Here is a 21,628-nt window from a genome sequence, read left to right as displayed (position 1 = left end):
CCCTTTAAACACAAATTTAAGCAATAGTGCAAAAGCATATTAGTGCATTTAATTATTGTAGCTTATTTTGCATTTAACGCAGCACCACATGAGAGGGTGTAGATTGTGTTAGTTATACTTGAGAAAATATATTTATTTATTGCTGCAACACTCGAAAAATATGTAAAATAAAAAAAAAATGCCGATGGGGCTATTATTTGATTGATACTATAAAATACGCAATCAACAAAATTATACTATGCACAATTGACTTACAGTATGGTTAACACAAATAAAGTTGCCCTCAATAAACATGGTTGCAATCACCTCCACCATCAACTTTATGACATTCATTATGCGCCGTCCGCGTTTAATCAAGGTTGTCCGTACGTGATGACGTAGTTGACAGCGGCTCGGACGCTGCTGTCAGAGACAGAGAGAGCAAAGAAAAGCTTTAGGGATGGAGGAACCCGATGAGGAAGGGGGGAGCCCAGAGACCGATATAGGAGGAGAGGTGGCTGCTGCCGGGAGGGAAGAAGAAGAAGAGGAAGAGGAGGAAGGTGAGCGATAGCGTGGCAACAAATTGAATTGTAAAATAGGGAAGAGAATGAGTGATTGACAAGAATAAGGGCACTGGTTGTAGATGGTGGATATAAGAGAAAATAGTAGTTGTAGCATACAGATACAAAAGAGGAGAGAATATGGGATCACGGAGAAACTGTTATATGTGGGAGTTTCAGAAATGTATTCGACCATGCTTATAAAGATCACGGGAGAGGAGGTGTTTTTTGTTGCAGATAAAAACAAAGCCTTTGGGGTTACAGAAAGAGTGTGAGAGATCATGTTTTTTTTTTTTTTATGTTTTTTTTTTTTTTTTTTTTATTTGCACTGGGCCTGCATTTTTATGATTACATATTTTTTTCTGTTACCACCACAAGAAACCCTGAAGAAGATACTGAGGTTCCTTGTTGATTCATAAAGATATAGGGAGAGCATGATAAGACCCTTGTTTAGTTTAGAGAATTTCTGCGAATGCAGAGGACCCAGGCGAGTGCAAAGGGAGGGAGGTAGGACCCTGGCGAGTGCAAAGGGAGGGAGGTGGGACCCTGGCGAGTGCAAAGGGAGGGAGGTGGGACCCTGGCGAGTGCAGAGGGAGGGAGGTGGGACCCTGGCGAGTGCAGAGGGAGGGAGGTGGGACCCTGGCGAGTGCAGAGGGAGGGAGGTGGGACCCTGGCGAGTGCAGGTGGAGGGAGGTGGGACCCTGGCGAGTGCAGAGGGAGGGAGGGAGGTGGGACCCTGGCGAGTGCAGAGGGAGGGAGGGAGGGAGGGAGGTGGGACCCTGGCGAGTGCAGAGGGAGGGAGGTGGGACCCTGGCGAGTGCAGAGGGAGGTGGGACCCTGGCGAGTGCAGAGGGAGGGAGGGAGGTGGGACCCTGGCGAGTGCAGAGGGAGGGAGGGAGGTGGGACCCTGGCGAGTGCAGAGGGAGGGAGGGAGATGGGACCCTGGCGAGTGCAGAGGGAGGGAGGTGGGACCCTGGCGAGTGCAGAGGGAGGGAGGTGGGACCCTGGCGAGTGCAGAGGGAGGTCGGGAGGACCCTGGCGAGTGCAGAGGGAGGTCGGGAGGACCCTGGCGAGTGCAGAGGGAGGTCGGGAGGACCCTGGCGAGTGCAGAGGGAGGTCGGGAGGACCCTGGCGAGTGCAGAGGGAGGTCGGGAGGACCCTGGCGAGTGCAGAGGGAGGTCGGGAGGACCCTGGCGAGTGCAGAGGGAGGTCGGGAGGACCCTGGCGAGTGCAGAGGGAGGTCGGGAGGACCCTGGCGAGTGCAGAGGGAGGTCGGTCGGTCCCTGGCGAGTGCAGAGGGAGGTCGGTCGGTCCCTGGCGAGTGCAGAGGGAGGTCGGTCGGTCCCTGGCGAGTGCAGAGGGAGGTCGGTCGGTCCCTGGCGAGTGCAGAGGGAGGTCGGTCGGTCCCTGGCGAGTGCAGAGGGAGGTCGGTCGGTCCCTGGCGAGTGCAGAGGGAGGTCGGTCGGTCCCTGGCGAGTGCAGAGAGAGGGCGGTCGGTCGGTCCCTGGCGAGTGCAGGGAGAGGGCGGTCGGTCGGTCCCTGGCGAGTGCAGGGAGAGGGCGGTCGGTCGGTCCCTGGCGAGTGCAGGGAGAGGGCGGTCGGTCGGTCCCTGGCGAGTGCAGGGAGAGGGCGGTCGGTCGGTCCCTGGCGAGTGCAGGGAGAGGGCGGTCGGTCGGTCCCTGGCGAGTGCAGGGAGAGGGCGGTCGGTCGGTCCCTGGCGAGTGCAGGGAGAGGGCGGTCGGTCGGTCCCTGGCGAGTGCAGGGAGAGGGAGGGCGGTCGGTCCCTGGCGAGTGCAGGGAGAGGGAGGGCGGTCGGTCCCTGGCGAGTGCAGGGAGAGGGAGGATTCGAGGGAAGGAGGACCCTGGCGAGTGCAGGGAGAGGGAGGATTCGAGGGAAGGAGGACCCTGGCGAGTGCAGGGAGAGGGAGGATCCTGGGGAGGGAGGACCCTGGCGAGTGCAGGGAGAGGGAGGGCGGTCGGTCCCTGGCGAGTGCAGGGAGAGGGAGGATCCGGGGGAGGGTGGACCCTGGCGAGTGCAGGGCGAGGGAGGACCATGGCGAGTGCAGGGAGAGGGAGGATCCGGGGGAGGGAGGACCCTGGCGAGTGCAAGAGGGAGGGAGGACCCTGGCGAGTGCAGAGAGAAGGAGGGAGGACCTTGGTGAGTTCATAGATAGGGAGGACAAACGTGTCCAGAGATAAGAGAAATAAGAAACTTTGATAATAGAAGTAAATTACAAAGTTGTTTAAAATTGCATGCTCTGTCTAAATCATGAAAGAAAATGTTTGAGGTTCATGTCCCTTTAAAGAGAGCTGCAGGTACAAAAGGAAAAACTATAGCATGGCGAGTAGTAACTTAGCTACTGTAGTTGTACCCAGCAGTTTAATCCCCCTTTTTGTCTTTTTAGTGCATGGCTAAGAATTGTCACAAGTTTGGTTGCTTTCTTCATCCTGTTTGTCCAGAGAATGAACCCTATGTTAATGGGCTAGGAATAACTTTAAGCTCTACTTATCCTTTTATCGCCTTCTACATTTTCTTTTTTCATTTTTTTTTTTCTTTTAATATATTTTATTGAATGTTCTCAAAAACAGGTACTAATAAATACAAAACCCAAATGTAGGTATTTACAGGTTAGTGCAAAAGGAGAAAGAAAACCCCTTGCAGATGTCTGGTAGAGTGGGAGAAAAAAAGTCCCTGGTGAGTTGAGATTCAGATACAGATAGATAATACCCTGATGGGTAAAAAAAAACGTCTTTGGAAAGTGTTGAGGGACACACTGTTGTATTTAGTGAAATATTGAGAGACACTGATGGTGCAGAAAGGGATGAATTGCGGATTGAGAGAAAGTTAAGACCCCTGTATACTACAGAAAAAGATACATAACTGTGTATAGTGTACTAAGGAATGGACTAGTAGACTCTGAGACCTTAATGATTCAGATAGAGCATGCAGTTTTAAGAGACTTTACAATTTACTTCCATTATCAAATTTTGAACACGCTTTTTATACGCACACTTTCTGAGGCATCGGCTACTACTGAGCATGTGCACAAGTTCATAATGTATACATATACTAGTATGTGATTGGCTGATGACTGTCACATGATATAGGGGGCTGGCAAATGAGGGGGGAAATAAAAATTGCAGATAAAAATCTACTGCTTGTTTTTTAAATTTAGAGTAAGTGTTATTGCATTGTCTTTCTATTATGCATGTGTTAATTTTGCAATTCTACTGTATTTAATTGTTCTTTGATGACAAAACATAACTGCAAAGTGCATTTAGAGGATTAGCGACCCCTGCAGGTGCAGTAACAAGTGACTGGTGGATTGAAAGAGTGACATTTTTTGAGTGGTGCTGGGAGAGACACCATGTTTGGGTGCAGAAACTGTTGATTTGTGAATTGAAAGACCAGGTCCTGTTTTAACATGTTTTAAATCATTTATGCACGTGTAAACTATTTACAGAAGTCATTTTTTATTCTGTTGTAACTGAAAAGCGTATACAATTTTTTTTACAAAATATTTCATATTTAGAAGATAATTCATGAATTGGGGGGGGTGGGCGAGAGAAACTCTTTCTGGCATTGAGAGACATTAAGCACCTTGTAATTACAAGACATTTCTGCTTCTATAGAATCTCATATCGGCCAAGTCTAAACATGTTTAAACAAATTAACATCCTCATTGCTGCAATTGTGAAACTGGGCTTTAGTCTGCAGACTAGAAGACTAGCCACGGACATCATGTTGGTATAAAATACAATGTTTTGCAGCTGTTACCTGCTAATACCAATTAGGGACCAATATGTAGCAGTTAGTCTTGAGAAGACAGCTGGGTGCATTTCTAAGAATTACAAAAAACACAATTTTCAGTGCTATCTATTGGGTACTTGTAAAGCCCAAACTAATCACCCGTGAGGGTCTCAAGGCGCTTGGGGAGGGGGGGCTAAGGGAAGACGATTCAGTCGAAGAGCCAGGTCTTGAGGTCCTTCCTGAAGTTTGTAAGGGAGGTGGATTGTCTGAGGTGCAACGGGAGGGAGTTCCATGACCTTGCTGCCATATAGGAGAAGGATTTTCCTCCAGCTGTTTTTTTCTTGATGCGGGGGATGACTGCGAGTGCTTGGCCGGCAGAGCGGAGTTGTCTGGAGGGGGTATGGAAATTGACACGGTGGTTGATGTATTCAGGACCGATATTGTGGAGGGCCTTGAATGCATTGGTTAGGAGCTTGAAGGTGATTCTCTTGTTGACGGGGAGCCAGTGTAGGTTCCTTAGGTGTTCAGTGATGTCGAGGATGAGTCTGGCCGAGGTGTTCTGGATGCGTTGGAGTCGTTTCTGGAGTTTGATGGTGGACCTGGCGTAGAGTGCATTGCCGTAGTCCAGTCGACTACTGACGAGGGCGTGGGTGACAGATTTTCTAGTTTCGGTGGGGAGCCACTTGAAGATTTTTCGCAGTAGGTGGAGTATGTGAAAACAAGTCAAAGAGACAGCGTTGACTTGGCAGTCCATGGAAAGTGATGAGTCGAGGATGACGCCTAGATTTTGTGTGTTGGAGTTGGAGGGTGTCCGAGGGCTGTGGGCCACCAGGAGTCATCCCATGCAGATTTGGTGGGTCCAAGGAGGAGGATTTCGGTCTTGTCAGTGTTGAGTTTGAGACCGTTGTTGTTCATCCAGGTGGCGATTGCTGTAAGTCCTTCGTGGATGTTTTTCTTGGCGGTGGCGGGGTCTTGGGAGAGTGAGATGATTAACTGGGTGTCGTCAGTGTAGGAGATGATGTTGAGGTTGTGTTGTCGAACGATGGCGGCGAGGGGGGCCATATAGATGTTGAAGAGGGTGGGGCTAAGAGAAGAGCCTTGGGGTACGCCGCAGCTGATTGCTGTGGGATTGGAGGAGAAGGGTGGGAGTCTGACTTTCTGGGTTTTGCCGCTGAGGAAGGAGGTGATCCATTCCAGGGCCTTAGTGCTAAATTACATAAAAATAAGGCAAAATACGTTTGCATTATACTTTTGCTATTTTTTCATTACACAGAAGAAAACCTTTTATATAAAAACCTCAAGGTGTTTAGTGTCCCTTTTTAAAGGGACATGAAACCCCATTTTTTCATGATAGAGAATACCAATTTAAACAACTTTCCAATTTACTTCTGTTCTTTAATTTGTTTAATTATCTTTCAATCATTTGTTGGTGGATCAAGTTTGCACCACTGGAAACTAGCTGATGCACTGTGTGAGTCAATAACATAAGGCATATATGTGCATCCATCAATCGGCAGCTACTGAGTCTACCTAGGTATGCTTTTCAACAATGGATAGCAAGAGAACAAAACAAATTAGGTAATAGAAGTATATTGGAAAGTTGTTCAAATTCGCACGCACTATCTGAATCATGAAATAAAAAAATGGGTTTCACTTCCCTTTTAAGTAAGAGTTTTCCTTAAAATGTATCATGCAATAGAGGAACACTGGTGGGTAGGGTAAAAAAAGTTATTTGTGGGTAGAGAACTTTATTATGGAATAAGAGCCAGAAGAAAACATTTTGGAAATTGATGTAAAGGTAGAGTGAACACTGTTGGTTGTGGAGATTTTGGTTGAGAAGACTTAAGATGCTATAAAAGTTCAGTAGATGATGACAATAATATATGATCTTGGGGTATATGGCAGCTGAGGGTTTGGTGGGGTGAGACCTGGATGTGGCAATGAAGACATTTGACAAATGAGAGCACTGCAAGCTGTGGATGCCTTGAGATTTAAAGGGATATGAAACACAATTTTTTTTCTTTCATGATTCAGATAGAGCACTGGGTTTCAAACCTGTTCTCAGACCTCCCTAACAGGCCATATTTTGAGGATATCTGAACTAAAGCACAGGTGATAATAATAGTAGCCATGGTGATTTTACCTGCTCTCATCCAAGGTAATCCAGAAAACCTGGCCTGTTGGGGAGGCCTGAGGACAGGTTTGAACACCAGTGAGAGAGAGCCTGGAATTTTAAACAACTTTGTAATTTACTTTTATTATAATTGTTTCTTTGTTCTTTTGGTATCTTTTGTTGAAAATCAGGGATGTAAGCTTAGGAGCCAGCCCATTTTTGGAGCCCTATATGGCAGCAGTTTTGAAAGAATGTTTTGTATTTGCAAGAGCACTAGATGGAAGCACTATGTTATGCAATGTAGAGCTTCAGATGCCTACTTAGGTATCTCTTCAGCACAGAAACAAAGCAAATTTGGTAATGGAAGTAAATTGGAAACTTTTTTTATAAAATGGTATGCTCTGTCTGAATCACAAGAGCACATTTTTGGGTTTCATATGTCTTTAAGGAAAGCTGCGTTGTGAATCTAGTTATACATATTCAGATAGACTGGGCCTTGAAAGAAGAGAGAAGGTGGAATGGGGAGATGTGGGAACTTAAAGGGACACTGAACCCATTTTTTTTCTATCATGATTCAGATAGAGCATGACATTTTAAGCATCTTTCTAATTTACTCCTATTATCAAATGTTCTTTATTCTCTTGGTATCTTTATTTGAAATGCAAGAATGTAAGTTTAGATGCCGGACCATTTTTGGTGAACAACCTAGGTTGTCCTTGCTGATAGGTGGATAAATTCATCCACCAATCAAAAACTGCTGTCCAGAGTGCTGAACCAAGAAAAAAGCTTAGATGCCTTTTTTATATAAAGATAGCAAGAGAACGAAGAAACTTTGATAATTGGAGTAAATTAGAAAGTTGCTTAAAATTGCATGCTCTATCTGAATCACGAAAGAATTTTTTTGGGTTCAGTGTCCCTTTAAAGAAGAGATCAGCTGAATAGTTGAAATGTTATGTATGAATTGGATTGAAATATAAAGGGCAAAGGGGATTAAAAATGAGGTGGTGGTAGATATAAGATTCTATACAGGTCACCGTAAATGAGAAAAAAATAAGTTTGAGGCTGAGCCTGTGTAGAAAATTCTTTAGGGGAGTATGAGAAACTTGCAGGTAAGATTGAAGAGAATGATTTAAATACGATTACATTTAAAGGAACAAAATTAAATTTATGATTCAAATAGAGCACACAATTTTAAACAACTTTCCAATTCACTTTCAAATTTGCAGTCTCTTTTTTAAACATTTTTTTTTATATGCACACTTTCGGAGGTACCAGCTGCTACTGAGCATATGTGAAAATTTACAGTATATATGTAAATTAAATTTTGTGGTTGGCTGATGACTGTCACATGATACAGGGGGATGGCAAATTAAACAACAAATCTACTACTTATTTGAAATTCATTTTTAAGTGCTATTGCATTGTCTTTGCATAATCAACAAATATATAATGCAAATATATTGTATTTAATGGTCTTGGGCTATAGAATTATCTACGGCCTCTATCGCTTCTCGGCCTTTTGGCTAAGATCAAGGGTAGCATTATCTACGGCCACTTGCGCCCGATACATTGTGCAGTGCATTATATGACTTATCACAGGGTGCTGCGCATCTTTATACTTCTGAGTATGCTTTTGTGTAATGTACATCTGACTCATCTATACATACATGGTACATTATGAAATGTTGCAGAGTATGGTTTTTCCTATCTACAGCTGAGCCAAAGAGCTTGCAATTGGCTGTGTGGCTTATTCACTCCTATCCACAGATGACGTCAACACACAATTAATCTTCTGTCTACTATCCTCCGTGAGACTAAATCCAGCTACTACCACAATCTCACCCCCCCCCCTCCTAAATCCATTTCCTTCTAATCCCCTTCTTCATCTGGTGCTAGTGGGAAGGATGGTGAGGAAGATAACAAAAAGGGGTTAAGCGAATAGGTGCTCTTTGTAACCCTTTCACTGCTGGAGTAGATGCATGGCATTGCTTGCGGTCCCTTTAGCATCTAGTTATAAGAATTGCTTTGGCAGTGAGCAAATGGGTGTTATTTATTGTGAGAAGCTAATATCCTTGTAGCGCGCAATCTGCTAATTTCCCTTCCCTTCTAAAGATGAAGGCTTTAGCATGCCAGACGGTTAACTCTGTGTATGTGTGCTCCTCTTTGTAGAATACACACTGACCTACATATAGGGAGGGAATTGTGGAAACCCTAATAATATATACCATAATATTACACATTTCTGCGTCTACAATCATAGTGAATCATTATTTTTTGTGTTTTTATTTGCGTATGAGGCCACATACCGCACATATCCGTATCAATACGTTCAGAAGGTATCTGGAATACTGAGAATTTATTGTAGTAAATGTATTTAGAAGGATGTAAAAAGTTAACTGCTTGGGTACAAAGGATGATATGGGGACATCTCTGCAGGGGGGAGGGCTCTGCAGCCCTCCTTTTACACTCGCTTTCTTTGTTTTCTAGTGGCAGAATCAGAAGTTGCTCCTAATTCTTAGCTTTTCTGAGTCTGTTGTGACGTAAGGTTGCTCTGATCTTTTTAAGGGAAATGAAAGTCAAACTTTAATGGTTCAGAAAGAGCATGCCATTTTCAGAGACTTGTTCATTTTACTTATGGTATCAATTTTACTTTGTTCTTTTGGCATCTTTTGTTGAAAAGCATATCTAGGTAGGCTCAGGAGCAGCAATGCACTACTGCAGGACTTGACAAACTGAGGTGCCAGCGAGACACTGTTTCACAATCCATCTTTTATCGGGACACACACACACATATTTATATATTTAAAAAAAATTCTGTGATGACCAAAAGTTTCTGGTTCCTAAATGATTTTGGATCCTCCGATCACCAGCTAGCTCCCAGTAGTGCAGAGCTCAAATTTTGTTTTATAAAAATATGCCTCTTGTCATTGACACCAGATATGTTTGAGTAGGCAGTGCATTGCTGCTATTGAGCTGATTTTATCCATGTGTTTAACCCCTTTGCAGGTGTTTAAGTTTGCTACAGAGAAGAAATGCACTATTGGGAACTTGCTGGGTTCATCTGATGAGCCACAACTAGCTTCCAATAGTGTGTTGCTTCTCCTGAATCTACCTAGGTATGCTTTTCAACAATGGATACCATGAGGACAAAGTAAATTTGATAAGTGTCTTACACACCTGCATGGTCTATCTGATCATTTCATTTTGACTTTAATTTCCCTTTTAATATGTTGCTGTTTCATATGCATGCTAGAGTTGTATGTCACTTTTACAATGTTATGAGCCATGGGCTCTCAGTATATCATCATACAAGTGTCTACCTACACTCATGTACATTATTTAGTCACTGCATCTAAACTCACTTTTTTTCCCCCTTCAGATTTAACTGGGAAGAAAGCTGCTGCTTTTGAGGTGAGTATTCAGAATATAGGCAGCACATATACTGTTCTGCACATAACTTTTTTTTGCCAGCTGGGTGACATTATGAGGTAGCTAGATGTGGGCAGTGTAATTCTTTGAAATATTGCAACAAACACACAACATATAAATATCTGACATAAGTTATCGAACAAAAAATATCTAATTTTATCTTAATAATCTCTTACATTTTAGCCGAGTAGTCTGTTAAATCAACTGGGTGGTATGTCCATTAGGCTTTGGGGAGAACACTCATATGTCCTTCATTTTAATCGAAAACTGCAAGAAGTTTTAATTGACTCCATTTGGTTAACCCCAAAGGATAAGACAAGAAAAATGATTTAGTATTGTGAGTAGTTTCTATTCACAATAAAGCTTGCACAAAAATGATTCTAATCTGTGAGCGTTAAACTGTGTCTGACCTCCTCTCCCTATTCTGAGGGTGACAGCATGTAATTAATTATGTAATTAAACCCCCATCCCCTGAGATGTTTCTCAGGGGTTTGCTATCAGAGGCTAGTGTTCTGTATAGCTCTCTAAGGAGTAGAGCCCTATAATCTTTCTGTCCCAGTCTGTCTTCCCTGCCTCATCTTTCTTTATTGTACATTCTGTATAGCTCTGCAAAATATGTAGGTGCTTTACAAATAAAGATAATAATAGTAAATTAATAGCTAATTTGTTTAACTTAATGTAAGAGATATGTCTGTACTTGACAGTCTGCCTCTATCTAGTTGTGTGTGTATGTATATATACATTTTTTACATCAATTCAAGCCCTGTGAGTGCCCTCATTTATGGAATTAGTCTGAATGTTTGCTGAGACAACCAGGCACATTGTATGCTAAGGCAATGAGTGAGTGCACGAAGATTGGATTATTATATATATATATATATATATATATATATATATATATATATATATATATATATATATATATATATATATATATATATATATATATATATATATATATATATATAATTTTTTTTTTAAAAAAAAAATCTGAATAGAGAAGAAAACTGTAATTTGTGATCTATGCTTTTGATTATCTGCATGAATGTTCCAAATTCCCACAAATAGCTCAGCGTATTAATCCCTAAGAATTGTAAAGCCACTGTCCTTAACCGGCTTATTTTAACCATCTAAAACACCCACACTAAAGGATAGAAAGTGTAATTGTAGAAACCTCTTAATCATTTTGGTGACAATTCATCCAACTGCAAAATGGCCAATTGGCTTTGTTTGTTGAATAAGCCTCTCAGTTAGTACAGTTACATTATTCTATACCTTATACAAAGAGAAATTGTTATTCATTGTTTGTCTGTTGTGCAAGGTTTGTAAACATTCCAAGTGGGTCCTTCTGTAGTTTCACAGGCAACATGAATTAGTACCCAGCACACTTTCCTTTGTTTGTAAAGTGTGCCTGAAGATTGACATTGTGTGCAGACTTTGTTTCAGCTTGAATTGTGGTATTCAAAACTTAAATTCACTGAATCCCACCTGCATGTTCTTTCAATTATGTGTAATATTAACTTAAATAAAACATTATTCATGAATTTGTATGTTCACTTAACCCTTTGACCAGGTTAATTTGTCTACATTGGAACAACGTTTCGATGTAAACAAATTGAAATCGTGCAAGCAATCACGAGATTTCAATGATCGGGTTGGGGGGGGGGGGTCCCTGTGATGCTAGGGCACCCCCTCCAGACCGCAAACACATCATGGAAGCGCAGTTGGCTTTAGGACAGCCAAAGGTTATGACGTTCTTTTTCGTCAGAACGGCACTAAAGCCAAGTGTAATTATGACGGAATAGAACGGCATAACAGCTTTTAAAGGTTAAATGCTATCTGCATAAAGTAAATTGAAATGTTTATCCCTTTTCAAAGGGTCAAAGCATTGTATAACAAAAGGGTTGTCTCTTTTCTCCAATTCCCTCCTTAATGTCATCTTAATCTATTTAGGTGTCCTCATTGTCAGGTCAGCCTGGAGCTGGTAAGAAGATTGGACACCGTAGCGTTGATGCTTCTGGGGAAACCACGTATAAAAAGGTTTGTTACCTCATTATTTTCTTGGAGTGTAAGAAAAGCAGTGTGCCATTTTCTGTTTGCTAAAAAGAAAGTAATACCACCATGGTGATTGTGAACATGTCATTCACTGAAATCTGTTTTATATGCTTCAACAGACCACTTCATCCACCTTAAAAGGTGCCATTCAGCTAGGTATTGGATACACAGTGGGAAATCTAAGTTCAAAACCAGAAAGGGATGTCTTGATGCAAGATTTCTATGTTGTTGAGAGTATCTTCTTTCCAAGGTCAGTAGAAAAAAAAATATAGACTGTCTCCAGTTTTCCTCAATCCAGTGGTTATACCCTTTACAAAAAAATAAATTTAAAAATAAATGGGTGCCTGCACACAATGATTTCGATTTATGAAGCCCATCGCCTGCCTACGACCGCTGCTTCCTAGACTCTTCTCCACCTCTTAGGAGGAGAATTTCAATCTCCCCGGTCTCGTCCAACTGGGCAGATTGACAGCTCAGGCAGCGAATTGTACGCCCCTGTCCGTCCCAGCTTGATAAATCAACGTCAATAGGGCTGTATGTGAGCTTCTCACTTGTATTTTTCATGGTGGGCAGTCACATGACCACCTACTCCTTTCTCTTTCAGTGAGGGCAGTAATTTAACCCCTGCACATCACTACCCTGATTTCCGCTTTAAGACATATGCTCCTGTGGCTTTTCGATATTTCCGTGAGCTCTTTGGTATCCGTCCTGATGATTATCTGGTGAGTTCTAATGTTACACTGCCAGAGTTTGTACCTTTTTGGGGTTTTTTTTTCATCCCATCATCTTATATATCCTTTTCTTTATAATAAAGTAATTTGTCTTCTTTCAACCTCATGTACTATGCAAATATATTACTATGCTGTTACTATGTTCCTTTCCTCTTGTTTGCCAACAGTACTCTCTTTGTAATGAGCCTCTCATTGAGCTTTCCAATCCTGGGGCCAGTGGATCACTCTTCTATGTCACCAGTGATGATGAATTTATCATTAAAACAGTAATGCACAAGGAGGCAGAATTCTTGCAGAAACTGCTACCCGGATATTATATGGTATGTTCCATCCAGTCTTCCCACTGATAGTGTGAAATATCTGTGTATGACTGAATTCTTATATGATTATATTATAATGCTAGTCCATAAACATATTTTGGTATTCTCATATGATCCTCCTAGTGACTGCTAACCTACAACCACTATGAAAAATAATATTCTCTTGCACATATAGTTTTGATGATATTTGATCGGTAATATCTTTGATTTTTTTTTTTTTAGAACCTGAACCAGAACCCTAGGACGCTTCTGCCCAAGTTTTATGGCTTGTACTGTGTGCAGTCTGGTGGAAAGAACATCCGTGTAGCAGTTATGAACAATGTCCTACCCCGTGTGGTCCGGATGCACTTCAAATATGATCTGAAGGGCTCCACCTACAAGCGTCGGGCATCTAAGAAAGAAAGGGAGAAACGTTGCCCCACCTACAAGGACCTGGACTTCATGCAGGATGCTCCAGAGGGGCTCCTACTAGACACAGACACTTTCAGTGCACTTGTCAAAACCCTGCAGAGGGACTGTCTGGTGAGATGCCACACCCACCCCACTTCCAAAACTACCTGTGGTACATCTTCCTGTTTCTTTGGTCTTCTTTCTGTGATCTGTAAAACCATTCATCATCCTGTTTCCTACTTGTTCATATTCCATGTGTCAAGCTCCCCATCAGCTAATTAGAGAGTATTTAAAGACAAACTATTGGCACTTAACTAACTGAAATTAACTTATGTTCATATTGTAAAATTAAAGAATTGGAAAGAGACCTAGGAGCGCCAAAAATAGGCAGAGGAACTAAAATGACATATGGCGGGTGGGGTTAAACCATATATACAAGGGAAAATAGGTTGGTAAATAGCGTACTAGAATGATATAAAAAGGATATAAAAATGATATAAAAATTCTCACATAAAATAAATAGTCCAATGTCTTTAAAAATATGTGCAAATTAATTACAATTTATTACAATTAAACACATAGGTAAAATCATGGATCCATGGTAAATTAAGCACAAAATTTATAAAACATTACCGTATAATAAAATCAAATGGTAAAATCAAATGGTAAAATGAAAGATGATGGCTGGACAAATATAACTTTGAATGGGAACAATATTCCCTATATAAAGTGCAAATGTGCTTTAGAAAAATGCACACAAAAAATACACAAAAAATTAATTTAAAAAATAAGTAACAATAATAGAGAGAAAGGGGGGTACCCCCTCACAATGTGAACAGTGTAAATCGTGGCCGTGACTGTTTCAAACAGAAAAATCCAATGTATAAAAAGTGAAAAAGGAAAAAAAGGCTGTATGCAAAAAGTGTCCGTGGTAAAAAGTCAGTGATAAAAATAAAAAATAGTGATGAACAATGTCAGTGATGCAAAATTCCAAATGGTATGTGTGTTGTAAGTAAAACTTCCTTAAGTCTCCTCAAAAGAAGGTTCCAAACAATGTGAAGGTAGTGGGTAAGGGAGTGTCCGGTAAACCCTGGGTGTAATCCCTATATCCAACCTGTAAAAGAAATATACAATACTGCAATAAAGCTAACAAATTAACATATATTGTAGGAAAAAAGCTCACCAATTCTGCCAACGCGTTTCGGCCCAAATCTGGGCCTTTTTCAAGACTATAGGTGGTGTGTGATGGTGGCTCTATTTATGATTATCGTTAACCAATCAGTGTTTTGGCGCTAATTATTTGGCGCCAAAAATTTAAACCCGGAAGAGGATGTGGGTCTGGCTATAAATAAATAAATAAATTAAAATATTCCTTTATAGATTTCTACATTTTGTTGTCCAATATTGTCCTTAGGGATTTTGTCATTCTTTCCTTTAGAAGTTTTAAAAAATTAGTAATAGCGGAAATATCTTGGGTGTTTCCTGTGGATCTATACAACCGGAAGTGCCTAGAGCGTGCCTCACTCGGATTCTGTTTCCGGTTTCGCTCTTTGTTTTGTTTCCGGTGAAGTTATTACCACTTCCGGTTATACTGTTTGGCGGTATTGGTCACATGACCTTCTTTTGACGGGTGCCCTTACAAAAAAGATATATCATGGAATGGCTAAATATTAGTGTATATTTTATGCTGAACAGCTATAAAAATATAAATAGGATGGTCTAAAAATCATAGAATGGCTGGTTATAAAAACGCTGTGATACATAAATAGATTACAGAGGTTGTAACATAGTGTATGAACATATTAAAATACAGTATATAAACATAATAAATTACAGTGTAAAATATGAAACAAATAAAATATCGGCAAAAGTAGTATATAAACGTTATAATAATATATAAACGTTCAAATTGATATCATTGGGAGAAGAGAAATCAGATTGTAAAAACCGATTACGAAGGGACAATTCAATGTAATAAATGAATATTGTACTTCTATACCTGATGTATAAAATGGTGATAGCGGTCATCTGATACTAGTAACTAGTATGGACTCTAAAACCTACTTAAAACTATCTAAAACAGCTGGAATACATAAAAATGTTACATTATAATACGATCCTAGGAGATGTCAAGTTAATGAGTAAATCGGAAGAGGATAGCATCAGGGCCCTCGTACCTAGGGGATATCTATTAATATTCCTAATATAGTTCCTTGGGAGAATCAAAAATAACTACCAGTCTAGCTAGTATGAAAATACATGCTGGGTGGTTAAGTGATCCCCCAAACAAACTGTTTCCCAAAATTTTTCATTTTAGGCTTAATAGATGTGATAAGTCTTCTCTGTTGTTTAAACCCCTGGGATGTAGGCAGTCTATGTTAAAAATCCATCTTGATTCTGCTATTAGTAGCCTTTTTTCTTGGTCTCCACCCCTCCAATTAGGTGTGACTAGTTGGATACCAATATAGCTAAAATCTTTTTGTTTGGCCTGGTGTTGGGTTAAGAAATGTCTGTATAGTGCTGTTTCGGTGTTTTTGTGTTTGATCTTTAATAGGTGTTCCCTGATCCGATCCCTCAGGGTTCTAGATGTTTGACCTATATATTGGAAACCACAACTGCACCATATCATATAAATCACTCCTTTGCTGCTACATTTTATAAGGTCCTTGATCTTGTATTTGACCTTTGTGTTAAAAGAGGTAAACTCCTTTGTTTTCACTCCCCTTTGACAGGCCTTGCAGCTCACACACAGGTAGAAGCCTTTGACTTCTCTGCCATACACATCTCTTGTATTAGTCATCATGTTTCTGGGTATACTTGGAGAAAGTTTATTTTTCAAGTTATTAGTCTTTCTGTATATGAATATTGGGCGGGGTGTTAGTTTATCCCCGATAATATCATCATTTCTTAGTAGTGGCCAGTGTTTCTCTACGATCTTTTCTACAATGTGCCTGTTTTCGCTGTATTCCATAATAAAAGGTATATTTAATTGGTCTCCATCAAGATTATTGTAGACTTTTTTTGGTTTGTATGACAGGAGATCCTTCCTATCTCTCTGTCTTACTTCTTCTATGTCGTTTTCTAGGGCTCCTTCTTCATATCCCCGTTCTAGAAATCTGTTTTTTAAAATAATGGTTTGCTCTTCCCATTTTTTGGGATCTGAGCAATTTTTCTTTAATCTCAACATTTGTCCCTTGGGTATGTTGGACTTCCATCTGTTAAGATGGCAACTGTCTTTGTGAATGTAATTGTTACAGTCTACTTCTTTGAAGAATGTAGACGTTTCTAATTTGCCATTCTTGATTTCAATCTTTAGATCCCAATATGTAATCTTGTGTTTGCTAAATTCGTGGGTGAATCTGAGATTATACATATTGGTGTTCATTACTTGTATGGTATATTCTAAGTCATCTATTGAGCCTTTCCAAATCATGATAATATCATCAATGTATCTGTTGTAGAGCACCAGGTCCGCGCTCGCTGGGCATGAGTCCCAGAAGATATGTTCCCAGTAGCCCATATATAAGTTAGCGTAACTGGGCGCAAACCTGGTCCCCATAGCTGTCCCACATACTTGTCTGTAATATGTCCCTCTGTTATTAAAGTAATTGTGGGTTAAAATATATTGTATCCCATCGATGATGAAATCTCTTTGTAGTTCTGGTAGCTCCGGATCTTTGTTTAAAAAGAAATTTATTCACATATAAATATAATATTACAACTGCATGGATCCACGCTAAAATTATAAAAACAATGATCTAAAAGTCTAAAAACAATCAATCTCTGTGGTGAGGAACAGACTGTTACGGTGTGTCCCAATGTGGTACAGTGTGTCCCAATGAGTTACCAAAGGGACATAATAAAAGACATTGAATACAATTTAAAAATGGTAAAAAGTAGTAAAAAATAAATAATAATAAATGTCCAATAGATAATGTCCAAGTGAGTTTCTGAAAAAATCAAACTATTAATAGTGAGTGACTGTGTTAGAATACTCAATATCAAAATTAAAAAATTGTAGAAATAGAAAAATCCAAATGTGAAAAAAAGTTAGATCAGTGAAAAATGTGAATAATATGTGCGGTGTCCTTGGAAATTCAAAAAATGCAAAAAAAATCCTGTGAGTGTCTTAAAGTATGTCCTAAACAATTTCCAGAGAAAATCCTATGAGTGTCCAAAGGAAATCCAATGATAGTCTATTTACTCTGTGCTATCCAGTGTAAAAGATGGTTCAGTGCACAAAAATAATCAATACACCAAAAATAATCTATGCGACAAAAATAAAAATAGCAAACAGAAAAAAACCTGCGAAGAAAGAAACAAGACACAATGTGTAAAAACTTCACAGAAATATCCTCCTAATGAAATAGAGCTTACCAGGTCTACGCGTTTCGGCCTCTCCTAGGCCTTTATTAAGTCTCTATTTCATTAGGAGGATATTTCTGTGAAGTTTTTACACATTGTGTCTTGTTTCTTTCTTCGCAGGTTTTTTTCTGTTTGCTATTTTTATTTTTGGTGTATTGATTATTTTTGTGCACTGAACCATCTTTTACACTGGATAGCACAGAGTAAATAGACTATCATTGGATTTCCTTTGGACACTCATAGGATTTTCTCTGGAAATTGTTTAGGACATACTTTAAGACACTCACAGGATTTTTTTTGAATTTCCAAGGACACCGCACATATTATTCACATTTTTCACTGATCTAACTTTTTTTCACATTTGGATTTTTCTATTTCTACAATTTTTTAATTTTGATATTGAGTATTCTAACACAGTCACTCACTATTAATAGTTTGATTTTTTCAGAAACTCACTTGGACATTATCTATTGGACATTTATTATTATTTATTTTTTAATACTTTTTACCATTTTTAAATTGTATTCAATGTCTTTTATTATGTCCCTTTGGTAACTCATTGGGACACACTGTACCACATTGGGACACACCGTAACAGTCTGTTCCTCACCACAGAGATTGATTGTTTTTAGACTTTTAGATCATTGTTTTTATAATTTTAGCGTGGATCCATGCAGTTGTAATATTATATTTATATGTGAATAAATATATGTAATAAATCCTTATTTTAACCTTAGCCTCCGTATTGTTGGCGCCTGAGTATACCCTTTGCACTTCTGTTTACACTTGGTGGTAGCTAGGTATCACCGTCTCAGGCATACAAGGTTTGGTTGGCGCTGGGATACACCTCCTCTTTTTAAAAAGAAATTGACAGCCTCTATACCACCTTCATGCGGTATACAGGTATATAGGGAGGTAACATCACATGTTACTAGTATATAGTTTTCTTCCCATTTTATACCTTCCAAAACGTTTAATATTTGAGTAGAGTCTCTCACATATGATGGTAACTGTACCACATATTTTTGTAATTGTTTATCCACGTATTCGGATAAGTTGCTAGACAAACCGCCAATGCCCGATATAATTGGTCTGCCCGGCGGTGTCGTTAGTGATTTGTGGGCTTTAGGGAGATAGTAAAACACCGGCGTAATGGGGTGTTTAATGCTCATGTATCGGAATTCTTTGTCGTTCAAGATTCCAGTCTCCCTAGCTTCTCTTAGTTTCGTCCAATTCTTTCTTGAATTCGTCTATAGGGTTCCCTCTGAGTATTTATTTCATATGTTTGTCTGTCTGACAAAATTCTGTCGCACTCTTGGTCGTAGTCCACCTTATTGAGGATAACAATACCCCCACCTTTGTCCGCATGTTTGATGACAAGGTTATGGTTGTTTTCAAGGGTTTTGATGGTATTGATTTGTTCTTTCGAAAGATTGTGCTTGTTCAGTCTCTTTTGTTTAAGGTCTCTAATCTCATTACACACTACCGTGTCAAAGGTCTCAATGGCATTACCTTTGCTAGTAACCGGAAAGAAGGAGGGTTTTGGTTTCAGGTCGGTGTGCCGGTAGATTCCTTCATCGCTCGTTGTGTTATTTTGATATGGTCTACCTTGCATTTCTAATGGGGACTTCATAAAATGTCTCTTTAATGTCAGTTTTCTAACAAATTCTTTAGCATTCACAAACGTGTCGAATTTGTTGAGGCCCTTCGATGGGGCAAAGGATAGCCCATAGTTCAGTACCGAAGATTCTTTTTCTGTCAATTCTTTCGAACTCAGGTTGAATATTCCTTTGGTTGGGGGATTGGCAATATTAATGGGAGAGGTTAGTCTCTTATTGAGTTTTTCTTCCCCCTCTCTTGCCTCTGTGAGTATTCTTTTTTCTATAGGAGTTTGGAATTCTTCTGGACAAGAATTTTTCCTTTTTGTAGAAGTTCTCTCGTAATTCTTTGGTTACTTGTTGTGGTTTCCCTAAAAAAGAGTGCCCTGATGTGGATGCTCGGTGTTGTTCGTTTCTATCATGAATGGGAGTATTCTGATTTGTATATCTTTCCCTTTGTTCACTGGGAGGCTTTGTTTTCGGTGTTTCTTGGTTCATTTTAGACTCTGATTGGTTATAGTGGTTATGTGCATTACGGTATTGTGGGTGATTGGTTGGATGGTCCCAATACCCTCTTCTATCGTTCTGATCGTGATATCTTTGTCGTCTATCTGGTCTCCAATTGTTATATTGTTCTTTTTCATAATTATCGTAATACCATCTGTTTTGTCTTGGTAGCAGCAAAGGAGTGATTTATATGATATGGTGCAGTTGTAGTTTCCAATATATAGGTCAAACATCTAGAACCCTGAGGGATCGGATCAGGGAACACCTATTAAAGATCAAACACAAAAACACCGAAACAGCACTATACAGACATTTCTTAACCCAACACCAGGCCAAACAAAAAGATTTTAGCTATATTGGTATCCAACTAGTCACACCTAATTGGAGGGGTGGAGACCAAGAAAAAAGGCTACTAATAGCAGAATCAAGATGGATTTTTAACATAGACTGCCTACATCCCAGGGGTTTAAACAACAGAGAAGACTTATCACATCTATTAAGCCTAAAATGAAAAATTTTGGGAAACAGTTTGTTTGGGGGATCACTTAACCACCCAGCATGTATTTTCATACTAGCTAGACTGGTAGTTATTTTTGATTCTCCCAAGGAACTATATTAGGAATATTAATAGATATCCCCTAGGTACGAGGGCCCTGATGCTATCCTCTTCCGATTTACTCATTAACTTGACATCTCCTAGGATCGTATTATAATGTAACATTTTTATGTATTCCAGCTGTTTTAGATAGTTTTAAGTAGGTTTTAGAGTCCATACTAGTTACTAGTATCAGATGACCGCTATCACCATTTTATACATCAGGTATAGAAGTACAATATTCATTTATTACATTGAATTGTCCCTTCGTAATCGGTTTTTACAATCTGATTTCTCTTCTCCCAATGATATCAATTTGAACGTTTATATATTATTAGAACGTTTATATACTACTTTTGCCGATATTTTATTTGTTTCATATTTTACACTGTAATTTATTATGTTTATATACTGTATTTTAATATGTTCATACACTATGTTACAACCTCTGTAATCTATTTATGTATCACAGCGTTTTTATAACCAGCCATTCTATGATTTTTAGACCATCCTATTTATATTTTTATAGCTGTTCAGCATAAAATATACCAAAACACCGATTGGTTAACGATAATCATAAATAGAGCCACCATCACACACCACCTATAGTCTTGAAAAAGGCCCAGATTTGGGCCGAAACGCGTTGGCAGAATTGGTGAGCTTTTTTCCTACAATATATGTTAATTTGTTAGCTTTATTGCAGTATTGTATATTTCTTTTACAGGTTGGATATAGGGATTACACCCAGGGTTTACCGGACACTCCCTTACCCACTACCTTCACATTGTTTGGAACTTTCTTTTGAGGAGACTTAAGGAAGTTTTACTTACAACACACATACCATTTGGAATTTTGCATCACTGACATTGTTCATCACTATTTTTTATTTTTATCACTGACTTTTTACCACGGACACTTTTTGCATACAGCCTTTTTTCCTTTTTCACTTTTTATACATTGGATTTTTCTGTTTGAAACAGTCACGGCCACAATTTACACTGTTCACATTGTGAGGGGGTACCCCCCTTTCTCTCTATTATTGTTACTTATTTTTGAAATTAATTTTTTGTGTATTTTTTTTGTGTGCATTTTTCTAAAGCACATTTGCACTTTATATAGGGAATATTGTTCCCATTCAAAGTTATATTTGTCCAACCATCATCTTTCATTTTACCATTTGATTTTATTATACGGTAATGTTTTATAAATGTTGTGCTTAATTTACCATGGATCCA

The 21,628-nt window shown here is 39.6% G+C and overlaps 1 protein-coding gene across 3 annotated transcripts in view; it reads left to right on the top strand.

The window, feature by feature from the left end:
* The first annotated feature begins 345 nt into the window (after nucleotides 1–345).
* The window catches only part of PIP5K1C (phosphatidylinositol-4-phosphate 5-kinase type 1 gamma), a 110,986-nt gene continuing 89,703 nt past the window's right edge, over nucleotides 346–21,628 (top strand). For all 3 annotated transcript variants that reach the window (XM_053703125.1, XM_053703126.1, XM_053703124.1), the window contains exons 1-7: nucleotides 346–539; nucleotides 9,783–9,814; nucleotides 11,786–11,872; nucleotides 12,007–12,137; nucleotides 12,492–12,609; nucleotides 12,786–12,938; nucleotides 13,161–13,460. In XM_053703125.1, coding sequence (XP_053559100.1) covers nucleotides 440–539; nucleotides 9,783–9,814; nucleotides 11,786–11,872; nucleotides 12,007–12,137; nucleotides 12,492–12,609; nucleotides 12,786–12,938; nucleotides 13,161–13,460 — 921 coding nt within the window. In that variant the 5' untranslated portion in view covers nucleotides 346–439. The remainder of the gene's footprint in view (nucleotides 540–9,782; nucleotides 9,815–11,785; nucleotides 11,873–12,006; nucleotides 12,138–12,491; nucleotides 12,610–12,785; nucleotides 12,939–13,160; nucleotides 13,461–21,628) is intronic.

Source organism: Bombina bombina, chromosome 2, assembly GCF_027579735.1.
Source record: "Bombina bombina isolate aBomBom1 chromosome 2, aBomBom1.pri, whole genome shotgun sequence".
In the NCBI taxonomy this organism is placed as follows: Eukaryota; Metazoa; Chordata; class Amphibia; order Anura; family Bombinatoridae; genus Bombina; species Bombina bombina.
Note: the sequence above shows the minus strand (reverse complement) of the source record. Positions and strands in the feature narration are given on the sequence as shown.